Consider the following 13,475-nt stretch of genomic DNA (forward strand, 5'->3'; position numbering starts at 1 on the left):
CGCCCCAAGAATTCAGAAATCCAAAAACACTTCTATCCCACTGTGGCACCGTCTCCTTGTTTCACGTTTCTTCTGTCGATCGACCATCTTTGCAAAACCTCACTGCAGCCATCTGCCGCAGGACGACCGATACAGTCTTTACTTGGCTTTCACCATCATTGTTCTCATACATGCCATTTGGTCGGTCGCATCCAAACAACTAACCCGAAAGGGAGGGTAACACAAGCTTTCCTCCCGTTAGACGGGCTGTCAGTTCCTAAAGCCGTGATGGTCTGACACAGCATTGTTGCGACGTTGGTGATGTCACAGTGTCAAGGAGAGGAGAGAGTAGTAAAGATATGACACGCTGGAGTGCACACTTAACACCAACTCCACACATATCCTGGAGAGTTGTGCACGATGATAGTTAAAGGTCAATGTCAAATCCCATGCATAGCAGAACGACATCTTCGATCTGAACAGTTTGCGTGAAATACATCTCTAGAATGTTAGCTATTGGTATCCAACCGAACTCGTTGTACATGTTGTACGGTAACACAGGTCTTAAGGCCTTCTGATCAAGGGAAGCGTGTGACAGGAAACCCCTTCTCATCTGCCGTGCCGCTCCTTGCAATACCGTCCTGTCCACTTGGGCCAAGAAACAGGATACCTCCTCTTGGCTCGGGATTTCATCCGCATTGTTGGAATTTGAGCACCTTCATCTAGGTCAACTGCTCGACGACATCAGAAAAGAACACAGAGTGTTCGACAACGTTTCGCAGCTGATGGAGGCAAACCATATATACCGAACCCCGTAGAAATCAGCAGCTTACATAAGCCACAAAACACCGAAAACTATCATTCTCCGTAGATACAATAACACGGCTTCCTCCAGATTGTAGTCTAATCGAAGTGGTATGCGAGATGTTTTGGATTTTGGCTTGGATGCTCATATTACAGGCAATAGAGTTTTACTAGACAGTAGATCATTTGAATATCATTTGTTGATCATCAGATCAGCAAAGGCTACGGCGGCTCAGTTTCCCGCTACTCATTTCCCGGTGCGTTTCGTTCGTCAACCCAGCACTCCGTGAGCACAACCGGTTCAAAACTTGATTGCCTTCTTATCTCCAATTCCACCTGCTGTGCTCTAGGGGAATGCCTGGTACCTAATTGTGTAACCCGATCTCACCAGCTGAGAGTGGCTGTGGCATGCTGTGGTGCGTTCCCTAGTGTTTCAAACTCTTTGATTGCAACTCATCCGATCTCCATGTTTTAGTTTCTGCCTCGGTTTTGTAATTCCAAATTTTTGGCCGGTTTTCCAGAACAATTGTGTCAAGCAGAAGCGGTAATACTTAGTACAGGCCAGCGGATTATTTCCTCGGAGAAGGCTGTGAGGAACGGCAGTTAAACAGGTTTCAAGTTGGAGATATCATTTCTTGCCAGATTTGATGAGAAGATATAGCGCTTCTCATATAGTTTTCGCGCATCAGCGGGAACCAAGTGACGCCTTGATTCTTTTCTGACAGATCCGGTGCCGAAAATTTGGGTAAAGCTGGGGAACGGCCCGGCTGCTTAGGACCCCGTAAGCATTGAGAGCCAAGATCTTGGAAACGCGGGTTGAGATTAGATCTAATTGGCAGTTTATTTGGGAACGCCTACTTCCTCAGTGTTTCCAACTTAACACCTCAAACCAAAGTCACCTGTTGAACCTCTAGTCCCATCTGCAGCGCTTCTCCTCGCATCATCCCCTGGAGATAGCAATGCCCTACTAGTTGGTAACATCCAGGATACTCCGTGCTTTTGCGAAGAAGGAGTGGAACATTGACACCGTTGATGATCCATATCTCATCTCCCCGTTCAAAGCAAGCTGGAACATTTGTGATCCGGTTCCGTCGTGTTCTGGTGAGCTTTCTTGGAGAAGAGAATGGGAGCAGCAGCCTGGACAAGAGTAGTTTTATTGATTCGTCCATGTCAGTACCCTCAACCGTAGAGAGGGCGCGCCTTTGGACCGCAAGTTCGTAAGTGTCCAAAAGGACTTCAGCTAACTCAGTTGTGTCTTGGAACCTTCGCTGTATGTGTTCTGATCCATAGGACAGGGCTTCAAAGAATGAGCTGTCTAGTTGGTCAGATACGGATTTCAAGTCCGTATCTAAGCCGAGACAACCAGACACCATAATCGTGGACCGTATATGTTGAGCGAGTTGTTCTAGAGCCTGAGCAAACTCAACAGGCATAGGTTTCCAAATCTCAACTGCCCCATCGGGTAGCCACCGCTGATAAATGGATGTCACTGGGTAAGGTTCGTATGCTAGGACATCCACAAGCCTCCCCCGGAGAGTAACCATATGCTGAAGCCCTGGTGATAAGGTAAAGTGGAACAAGGTACCAGAGGCAGCATCGTAATACATGAACGGGTCTCTATTGTTGAACTTGGCCGCGATTTCTCTTTCCAAAGCAGGCCCGATGTCAAATGATCTGCTGAAGTCGCGAATCCATGATGGGACACCCGGCGTTAGTCCAACTGCGAGACCTACGTGACCCAAGAGGCCTTGTAATGACTCAGCTCCTTCTCCCCCAAAGTTTCGCCACAGAGTTTTGCCGAATGCGATTATCACTTTGCTTACCGGGCAGAGATAGTCTGGTTGGACATCTTCCTCAAATTGAAGATCAACATCAAGAGCGAGTCTTGCCAAAGCAAAGTATTTGTCCCTTCTCTTGGTTGACTGCGCCAACATGGATGCATCAAGTAGGTGGATCAAGGTAATCCGGTTCCACCACGGCCACTTTTTTTCCGGAAAAGGTGTTGAAGAATTTATATCCTCCATGCTTCCATGGAAATCTTCCCTCAGTCGAGAAAGAGTTAAACGTGTCCGGCACAAATTGCAAAAATGTCGCAGAATGGCCCTAGCCTTGTATCTTTTGGGATCGAGTGTGTCGAGTAATATTGTGACTTCGACACCGTCTTCATCAAAGTATCCAAGAGTGGAGCCTAAAAGATCATTGTATTCCACATTTCTCATCCCACAAATCCAGACAATACTTTTAGCAAGGACAAACTCCTGAATAATCCAAGCCCGGGTGAACCAAGGTCTTAACCAGAACTGTTCGACGCAGTTCCAGACGGGATCTTCAGGTTCCGGTAGATTTACTTTTTTCCATTTCTCTTTCACGCCTTCGTCCACTGTAATGGGGAGCCGATACAGTGAAGCTGCTTCATGAGGTGAAAGTATTCGCTCCTCAACACCGTGATACTTTGATTCCCTGACTACACCCCCCCAGATCATCTTGCGCCAATATTTGGCCATCAGGTCCAAAGCTGGAGCAACCGTTGAATCCTCTTCTCCAAGATCAACAATCACTTGCTTCGCCAGCAAGTAGATATCATGCATCATGGCTACCTGGTGGGCCTGTTCAATAGGATCAGCCTGGTTGATGCAAATTGCATCTGCCCAAACAATCATGCTATTGGTATCGATAATAGAATTATCCTCGTGTGTGTTCGTGCATGAGTCCTGCTGCAATTGGCGGCTCATAATCGACCGGTAACGGCGGAGCAACGAGTCGAGAGAAGCAGTAATAGGATTGCTTTGAAGCTGGTTCGACCCTGCGGCGTCAGGGACGCGGAGGTAAAGCGTGCATGGCTTTTCACTGCTTCCCCATACGTATGAAAAGCACGTGTACATTTCCTGGCGATCAGCTATTTTGTAAAAAGCTTCGTCCTCGCTGAGTTCACGAATGGTATAAGGCTCCAGTCGCCCAGTCAAGGGAGCGTCGAACGACTCGTTCGGATCGAGGTGGAGGAGACGGATAGTCCTCCCTGAAAGCGGCTCGTATACAAATGGTGGTATGTGTTCTTGTGGATGCATGGTGGTGTGGCATGACAAGTTGGTGGCAGCATTCAGTCCTCGAATGGGCGATCCCAAGTGCTTTTAATAAGTACAAAGGTTGTTGCTTAGCAGAGTGGAACTTACGGTGGACGCTGTGTCATCGCACAGCCACACAAGTGCAGCTAGGCAGAAATGTCTTTGGGCATGCATGCAGACAGCTTAAGACCAGAACTGCTTTTGGTCTCGGCATTATTGTGCACAATGCCCAGAGCTTTTTCGTCATTAAGGAGAGGTTAGGGAGGATTGGTTTGAAGTTTTTCTGGCATCTCTATCATGGAGGTGGAACTCAATGAATGCTTCTGACCCTCAACCGCCTTGTATCTATACCGTAGGAGGATGATATGTGGAGGATATTCATTAGAACCTAATGTACACCAATGACTCTTATCGGTTTTTGTCCTCGAGATCAACGTTTGGAAGATAAGAGGTGATTTAACACCAAGCAGGTGTGCGAACTGCTACTTACGCATCCAGAACCATTTTGGGAAGAAATGACACCATCTCATTAATGATGCCCATTCTAACAGAAGTGATTATTTCCCTATGCATTATCCCTCCATTGATAAAGGCTGTTACATAGGTATCTGTGCTAGTTATCACTAAAAGAAAGAAGCGGGAAGTTTCCATGGTTTTTATGTACGTACAGGCAAGCGTTGTAAGTTGCTCCTCGCTCGTAGCTAGATATGGTCACTGTGCAAACTAAAAGCCTGCTCATGGTACCCTGTGCTGGACACTCCGTTCAGGGGCAGTCTCAAAAAATAGGAATATGCCTACGCTTGGTCACACCTCCGGACCAGAAAAAACCACCGGCATAATCGCCGGTATTGTGGACAGCCTCGGACTTCGTAGAGACAACCGAACCGAGATTCTGAGCCGCAGAACTGGAACTTTGGGACGGAGTCCCCCACCTTCGGCAGCCCCTCATCTCACTCGGAGTCTCGGACTCGGTGTAACTCTGCCTCCTTGTTGGGTCAGCCCGCCCTACCGTAGCGTCCATACCCACCAAACCGGCGTAGTGAGTCTCGGCACAAAAAGCCACGCTTTCTAACAGCCACTCAATATCGCTAACGAATGATAATAATGATATCATAGGGTGCCGAGAAGTTTCTTTGGCACCCGTTTGCAGTTCTTTTTATGTCGACAGCGATGTATGTGACGGTTACAAATCTGGAGCTCCCGCCGGGGCTAAGCAGTTATCCGGAGGTAGCAACGGCTTCTCCAACGGTGTTGCGTGTTGAAGCAGTTTTGTCAGCCACACATCTGCATACAATCTAGAAATATTTCAAACTGTAAGGCTCCAATCTACGTTGTTTCCATGAGCGCTGCAGGGATAAATAGGGGGCTCGCGTCGACACTTCTTTCAGTTTTGACCAGCAGAGCATCAACACTTGCTCGAAACTTGCTAGTTCGTTCTGCAACCATATCCACTAAGCTATCAAGGCAAGATCAACGCAAAATCTTCCCATCCATCCACCAAATCACAGCCTTCACAACCAAACGCTCCAAAATGGCGTCCACCTCCATTCCAGTTGCCAGTCTTGGTGCCAACCCAGAAGTTGCCAAGCAGATCAAGGAGCTGCTGCTCCCTGAATACGACCGTGCGTCCCTTCCCTAACTCATTCATGAGCTCTCTTTTCTTGTGATTTTCCTTCCAGTCAGCAACCCGTGCTCACCAGCTGTCTCCAGTGGTCCACATGTGCCTCTCTCTGGAGAGTGCCAGCACTGAATTTACTGAGATTCTCTCGGGCAACCTGGAGGTTGCTCCGTCCTCTGGTATAGGAAGTAACGTGGACAAACCGACTACCGAGCGCCGCGTGCCTCGTGCTATTGTTCTTGGTGGAGGTGTCTCGGATGAGGATTATGTGGCGCTCAAGGAGGCGCTCGTCAAAGGCGGTTTGAAGGTCGAGGGGGATGGTGAGGATGTGGTTAAGTTTGTAAGGGTGCTGAGGGATGATATTCTTGCTTTGGGAGCAAGCCGGCCGGATCCAACTGTCATTAGCCAGGTAATTCGGAAGAAGCTGGGCCAGCTGGGTTTGTAAAGAGTTCCAAGGAGAAATGGGAATAAAACCTAGGTAGTTACTGGGTTTTGGGGGGGGGGGCGGTGGCACCTTGATGGCTCAAGTCCAGCTAAGTTTTGCTAACAAACTTGCTTTCAAACCATCGTGACAGATAACACTGATGTATATGAAGGCCAGTAGTTCGAAATTCATTAAATATCCAAGTTCTCAGTGCAGCCATGTCCATATAATTGTAATTACGGGTGGTTCCATCGATGCCTTTCCAAGAGATTCTTGATCCCCAGTGAGATTGACTAGTTCCCATAACCCTATTTGTCAATACACCTTTACCGTGGAGGATGATTTTTTTTGTTTTACTTGCTGAGCGCATATCATGGCTGCGAGACTCAACTAGAAGCATGCAAGTCAACCAATGCTGGATACGTTGATACGAGATATCCTTGCTTCGTCGTGCAAGATGCAGTACATATGCCTGAGTAGCTTTGCCGACATTCTTCTGCCACTGATGAGGATCTATATTCTAGCATAGATCATCGTTCCCAAGAGGAGTGGAATGCGTAAATTGAGAATCCAAGAGGATATCAGAGTCTTACGTCCAAGAGAACGGGAGAACCAGGATAGAAGAATCTATCCCATTCAAAGCGGATCTGTACTGAAAATAAGCATCCTTTCAACGAGTGTCAGATCTGTCCTTTCTATAATTCTCTCATGTTGTCTGGTCCAGTGGGCTCATAGTGCACCTTTAAGACTTCACAAAACGGTTCGAAGAATGGGTGGGTCTTCAAGAACTCCACGGGCGTTTGAATTAATGCTCAGGACCACGAAGGAGCATGCCACTCACTCGGTCCATTTGGCCAACACTGCTGATCGGTTATTGCTTTGGGCACATCGTCAACGGCTATCATCTAACCAATTTGACCCATTGTCGACCCCTGGCTGCACCAAACCATGTCACCCGTTGCAGTAAGTTAGGGCAGTCCACAGATGATATACAAGCAGGATGAGAAAGCTTGCAGTACTCAGTTTGTTGCTGTGCCCAGTTCAAGCTCTCCTCTGACCCTATACTCGCAGACCCTTCATGCCCAAGCGGAGGGGCTGATATGTTTGGAGAGTACCATATGGCGCCTGGGGTTGGTTGTCAGCCGCCTTCATTCCACGCCAAGCAGTCATAGCAAGGAAGTCCATACATTTAGGACGGAAAACCGAGAGGGAAATCGCTAGCGTTCACACCATAGTTCAGAGCTATAGATCCAACCGGCAAAGTTCATCAAAACCTCTTAGCGAAAATTTTTGAAACAAACTACAATCTCCGAGCATTTCCCAGTTATTCTGAGCATAAAGCTCAAGGACTCCTAGTGTGATCATGCTGCAATTATCACATCGCGTTGCTGTGCCAGGCACCAAGCAGGTTGACCATGTTGTTTCCTGTGACGCTCACTAGAGGATATGGAAGGAGTATCCTGAAAGAACAACTCGAACATGTTTTATCTTCCACCTTCCATGGAAATTGTACTTGTAAGGCACCCTGTCAAACCGGTGTTGATGCGTCGGGTAGTGTCCTTCTCGCTCTTGGTTGAAAATGGAATCATGAACAACTTCACCCTGGTTGCTTGATGAAGAAGTTGTAGTAGTGGAACAGGGGAAACAAAGCAAAAATCTAGAATTATATCAATGATTATTTGTTTGTGTGGGTGGGTAGGAGGGGGGAAACAGCTCGCTTGCTATTTTGCGAGTCTGATTAGCTAGAAGGTCCCCATAAACATAGCAGAGCATCATTCTCCGGTTCTGTGGTTTCGAAGGGACTAGGAGAGAAGGAAGTGAGGGTGGATAAAGGATAATTATTCAAGGCAACAGCCTAATTTATGCCCATGGCTATGAGCCCGCATGGGGTGTGGGTTTCGAGAGCTAATCATCAAATATCGCATGATATTTGTAGCTATCCAAATTTTAACGTATTTAGGACCCCCCGTGAAACATCTAGACCTAGACCTGACACAGACCTACTTCAATCACCTTTTCAACGGGCTCTGGTGACCTTATGAGCGCTACTGTACTCGAAATACCACTCATTATTTGCTCGGTCTATTTCCACTATTCAGTGCTCATTGTGTTCAGCGAGATGAAGCCATCCCCAAAGAGAGGATGATCCGCTGTGGGAAGACCATGCTGAAGTGCTTGTAGCTGCTGGTCGCATGGGTTGTTCTGTGGATTATGACTATGGACATGATATTATCCTTTGCAGTAATGGTGCTTCTTTTCATGGATCCGGGGTATGGAGCGCTTGTAGCATGTAATGAAGTCTTCGGTAGAGGATTCTGAAGACCCCAATGCTTGCACAACTAAGTGTCAGCTCGTGGGTCAGTATTGGAGCGTGATTAGTCTGATCTTCTATGCTGTGGTCGCTTTCTGGGAACTTCCTGACCTTTCTAAATTTTTGTTCGATTCGAATTCTTCAACTCGTCATAACTCAATTGAAGAAATGCAAAGTTACCAGTCAGCCTGAGAGTAGACAGGCGCACTTTATTTAGGGCTTTGAACTTTGACCGTTTGAACCCAAGAAGGCCATGGTGTGGCTGGCTAAGAAGCAGCATCTTCTCATGGGTATCTCGGCATGTGACTCCATTAGAGAGTAATCAAGATCCTTTGCTCAGCCGGTCTAGGGAGAAAACTGCTCCGACCATGCTTCAGGATAGGTTAATGATACAGATAATACTTAGCACAGGCCGTGTAGCTGCAGTGTTACCCCAAAGAATAGTACCGTTCCTGACAGATAAGGCCCTCACTAACAGCTGCACAGCCACAACTCAGCAGCCTCCCAACACTTCAGATATTGGGCTTGAATATTGAAGTTTACAAGATATCGATCCAATGTCAAATTTTCATTAGTTCAACTTCCTGACAGCTTCTCCGAGTGCTTGCGTTGTCTGCTATATTGTCATTCTTGCCAATCAAACGTTGAGATATATCACTGTATCATCATCAATCAAGAGGATTCTAAACCTTCTACCGACTACTTGGTCATCAACCATGGACACAGCATCTACGCAGCTTGACACTAACAGAGCCAACACCTCTTCTCCCTCCAAGGAAAATTCTGTGCAATGGGTCTTTCTCCTATCTCTGTCCTTCTCCTGTTCCTCCTCTCAGTCCTGCTCCTGTTCCTCCTCTCAGTCCTGGGGATCTATGATCCTCACCCCCCTACTGGACCAAACCATTACGTGGAGAGTTAGCACTGAGGTGAGTCAAACGACTTGTCAACGTCTTGCTTTAATCCGTGATATGACTCGTTTCATGGGGGTATTGCAATGGCGTTGGCCTTGGTATTGTGCTTGAGTCCTGCTTCAGCTTCTTCGCCATATGGCTACTGCCGGCCGCAGCAACCGGTTGTGTATGCTCGTTCTTGCAGAACTCTCCTCCTATTTGCGTCTGTTCTGGATCGGGCGAATGCTCATCATTGTTTTCGACTTGCCGAGATACTAGGCTTTATTCTCGCCACTGTCAGGCATAACCATGAGGTTGCGCACATGGCTGGGGCAAGTGATTAGCTAATACAGGTACTCCAGGCCTCAGCTCGATTGATGCCCACACCAAGACGATGTCTCGTCCGTTCTTCCTCCCAGATTTTCAGAAATAATCGCCGTTCTCCTCTTCTTCCCAGCTTTTTTCTCCATTTTTGTTTTCGTGTCCTCACTAAAGTATTGTGCCAAATGCAAAGGCGAGGTACCTTCATTGTCAAGGCACTCCAGATCTGCGCCCGCATCGATCAACATATTAACCACTTTATTATGCCCGTTTAAGCAAGCAAGATGTAGTGGTGTACGATAATCAGGATCCACTGGGTCCAGACATTTCACGTACGAAATTAGTATCCGTGTTGTGGCAACATCACCATTCATGGCGGCCAGGTGCAGTGGTGTGCGGCCATCGCTGGTGCGCACGAGGTCTGGCTCAGCGTTATTATCACGATTTTCAAGAAGGATCTTGACAATTTCGGCCCGACCGTTTTCTGCTGCCTCGTGAAGCGATGTAGTTCGGCAATTTTGATCCTCGAGGTTGACCCTTATGTCTGCCCCAACAAGTAGCCGTATAATGTCGCTATAACCCTCCTTAACTGCATTCAAGATCTCTGTAACAAGGTTAGGCGATTTATCTTCGCAAGCTTCTAGCCTTCCTGGTTCATATCGGCTCGTGATGCTATATTTATGTAGGATTTGGTGCAGTTCGGGGAATTCCACAAGAAGAAACTCAACAACATCAGACTTGCCATTGGAAATAGCAGACCGCAGGCTTTTCAGTGGCCAATCGCCAACTGTTCGAAGTATTGATAGGACTCCTGCATGCAGTGCTTGCCGATCTTCAACAGTAGCCCACCTGGAAGGATCCGGAATCCATGTTGATTCTCTAGAAGTGTCTCGCTCGACGATCGCATGAAGCTTTTTCAAGGCGTGGTGGATAACAGGGTCCCACCAAGCCTGCCCGGTCTCATTTACATCGTTGTCGAAATGTGGCCAAGAAAGAACAGCCTCGTACCATTTATTCAAGGCTAATTCAAGTTGATCAGGTAGCTTGCGAAGAAGCGTCCTAGCGAGCTGAATATGACCTGATCTGATAGCTTGAATGATGGGCATATTTGGAAGAAATAATTCTAAACTCGTTGCCAGGGCATGGTGAACCCAGAGATCATTAACCTTTGACAACGTTGATTTCCCTATCCGTACATCCCAGTCTTTTGGGACGAATATAAACTTGCCTTTGTCCCATTTTACTCCTTGACCGGTGCGGTAAACGGACGCACCCAAATCGACCAGATGATCTGCAATCTCCAACCAATTGCATTCGATTGCCAGGGAAAGAGCAGATCTATTATGCTTGTCCACCATCTCCATGGCGATTAATCCCTCTGGATGACTCAAGAATTCCCGTAGAATTTCAATATTTCCCCTTTCGATTGCCAGGTGGATCGGGGTCTGCAGACAAGTGTTTCGTGCAAGAATCAACTCTTTAGCATGGGGTTCCTCGAGAAGGAGTCGAACAGTCTGGAGAGATCCCAAAAGAGCCGCAGCATGAACAGCAGTTGTAAAACAATAAAACTTATCGAATGAAGTGGGAATCTTGTAGTCGTGCAATTCCGCGCCGGCGGTAAGCAATGTTCGTACCACGTCATTTTTCCCTCCTTTGATGGCGAGAGCGAGTGGCTTCAGCCCAGAAGTGTCCTCCAAGTTGACATCCGCTCCGTTTCGGATAAGCACCTGAGCTATTTCCGAGTTTCCTGTTTGCGCAGCGTAGTGAAGAGCAGTCCTGCCAGAGTCATCTGTGATATTGACATCATCTCCAGCTTTCAACAACCGTTCTAGCACGTCGACTTGCCCGAGTAGAGCTGCAATATGGAGCAACGATCTCCCGCCGGTTTTATAAGCATTCATATATGAGTGGTCGAGATTGATCAGGCAATATTCGAGCTCGCTGTAAGGGCTGGGGTCGGCATGCCAGAGTAGAGAAGCCGTAGCTTCTTTTTTGGCTTCCACAGCTGCTGAGTAAGTGGTGTGGTTGTTTCTGTTCAGACACTTTGTCGAAGCTCCTGCAGCAAGTAAAAGGGAGACTATCTCATCGAAACCCTTGGACGCAGCAATATGGAGTGGCGTGTTCATGTCACAGTCACCCTCAGACAGATCGACCTGAGAAATGTTTCTCGAATTGAGCAAGAGTCGCACCAATGAAGCGTCTCCCTTTTGAACAGCGATATGTAAAACCTGTCCCTCTGGCCGTGCACCCGCATCAAGGAGAGCTCCCACAGCGGGGCCATTGGAAGCTTCCACCGCCATGTGGAGAGCAGTTCTGCCGTGTTTATCCTTTGAATCCAACGGGACCCCAGTTTGGATCAGCTTGTCAATCACCAAAAGTGTGTTAGCTGGATGGCAGATGTATTCGGGAGAAGTGTGTGTGTCAAGAACCGCATGGAGAGCAGTCCTGTTGTCCTCATCTTGAGCATCACATTCCACTCCGTATTCTAAAAGCGCATCAACAAGTTCAAGACTATTGACTGGAGAGACAACTGCGGCCTGGAGAAACCCACTTAGCGTGTGCTTCTTGACAGGTTGAAAGCCTAAGTGGGAGTTGATGTCCTTGTTGCGCAATATTCGTATCAAGAACCGGACAATATCGAGGTGACCATGTACCGTAGCCGTGTATAGCGCGTTATGTGCCACATCGATGATGTAAGAATCATGATCCGCTTGGTGCCCAATAATGGCAGCAACAGTATGGAACAAATGCTCCATGATGGTTAGATGACCACATGTTGCAGCGTCGTAGACCGCTTTGATAATGATCGGCAGCCGTAAATGTTGACTGGTAAATTCTTGAACGACCTCTTTATGACCTCGCGATGCAGCGAGAGAAAGTGGTGATTTTGGAGGGTCTTCGAGAGACAGGATGTTGAGAATCCAATAGCTTGCCCTATGCTGAAGTATAAGTTCAACACAGCGACTGCAACCCAAGTCACATGCTAAATGCAATGGAGTATATAATTGATGTTTGCTGCGGGTAAAAAGGGAGGATCCACGGGTATCGGCTGTAAGCAGTTCCTTGACTGCTGGGTGGTTGGCGCTCTGAACTGCTTTATGAAGAGGAGTTAGACCCATCGCATCAGCAATGTCCACGTCTGCTCCCCAGTCTATCAGATCTCGCAGCACATGCTCATTGCACCGACTTGAAGCAACATGTAACGCAGTACTGCCGGTGGCGTCGGAGGCATTTATATCTATGTCGCTCAGAGTCAAGAGTTCTTGAGCAACACCCCAGAGGTTGAAGAAGAAAGCAACATGTAATGGCGGGGGACCAAACGCAGACATGCGATCCAACCCAAATAGAACCATAAAAAAACCATCCAGACTTGCTCGTTCCTCCACCCACTTGGAGAACGTACTTGGTGAGAGCAAGAAATCAAGAACAACAATCTTTTCAGCCTCATTATCCAAGATGGTGTCTTCTGCTTTCTGACAGTGATATGGCCACTCCAAGACAGCATAGTCATGGAGAAGCCTGTTTTCGAGGAAGCCTTGAACATCCGATTTCCACTGGCTAAACACAGGACTTGAGGTCCAACACAAGAGTGTGACGCATGTTAAAGTAATGCGCCCATGGCTGCTATCCTCATAGACTCTGAACTGTTCAGGGCAAGTTTCTCCTTCGATGGCTCCCATGCCAAGGAGGAATTCTGACATTGTTGTATGAACCAAGAGGGCTGAATTATCGTCGAGGATCTCAATAAGAGGCATCAAGTCTTTTTATTTTTGAAGAAACATATCTCCTCCAGTGTTGTCTGTGCCAAGTGATTTTGGTGGATTCCGATCGTCAAAAGTGAAGCGGCTCTTTTGTTTAGTCGTTCGCGTGGCTCGTAGTTGTGAGCTGCGCTGGGAGACATATCTGGGCCACACTGTCCTGTCAATTATCTCAACCGCACGGAGGGCATCGACTGTCAGTGGACGTCTCGCTTGGACCAGCCAGCGGAGCATACATTTAGCAAACTCCTTGTCCTTGATCTTCCTGAGCCGGTCGGAATAAAGAGAAGTAAGAGCACTGGGTATCT

General features: G+C 47.6%; 2 protein-coding genes across 2 annotated transcripts; one reads left to right on the top strand and one right to left on the bottom strand.

The window, feature by feature from the left end:
• Nucleotides 1-5,376: 5,376 nt before the first annotated feature.
• Nucleotides 5,377-5,908, top strand: CTHT_0000280 (uncharacterized protein; the record flags this gene model as incomplete). The annotated part of the gene is made up of 2 exons (XM_006690520.1): nucleotides 5,377-5,467; nucleotides 5,556-5,908. The coding sequence occupies 2 exons, from the start codon at nucleotides 5,377-5,379 to the stop codon at nucleotides 5,906-5,908; spliced, it is 444 nt and encodes a 147-aa protein (XP_006690583.1).
• Nucleotides 5,909-9,363: 3,455 nt separating this feature from the next.
• On the bottom strand, nucleotides 9,364-12,165 carry CTHT_0000290 (uncharacterized protein; the record flags this gene model as incomplete). The annotated part of the gene is made up of 3 exons (XM_006690521.1): nucleotides 9,364-9,415; nucleotides 9,746-9,998; nucleotides 10,683-12,165. 3 exons carry the CDS (start codon nucleotides 12,163-12,165, stop codon nucleotides 9,364-9,366), a joined length of 1,788 nt encoding a protein of 595 aa, XP_006690584.1.
• Between the last annotated feature and the right edge of the window lie 1,310 nt (nucleotides 12,166-13,475).

This window comes from Thermochaetoides thermophila, assembly GCF_000221225.1.
Source record: "Thermochaetoides thermophila DSM 1495 unplaced genomic scaffold scf7180000011801, whole genome shotgun sequence".
NCBI classification, from domain to species: Eukaryota; Fungi; Ascomycota; class Sordariomycetes; order Sordariales; family Chaetomiaceae; genus Thermochaetoides; species Thermochaetoides thermophila.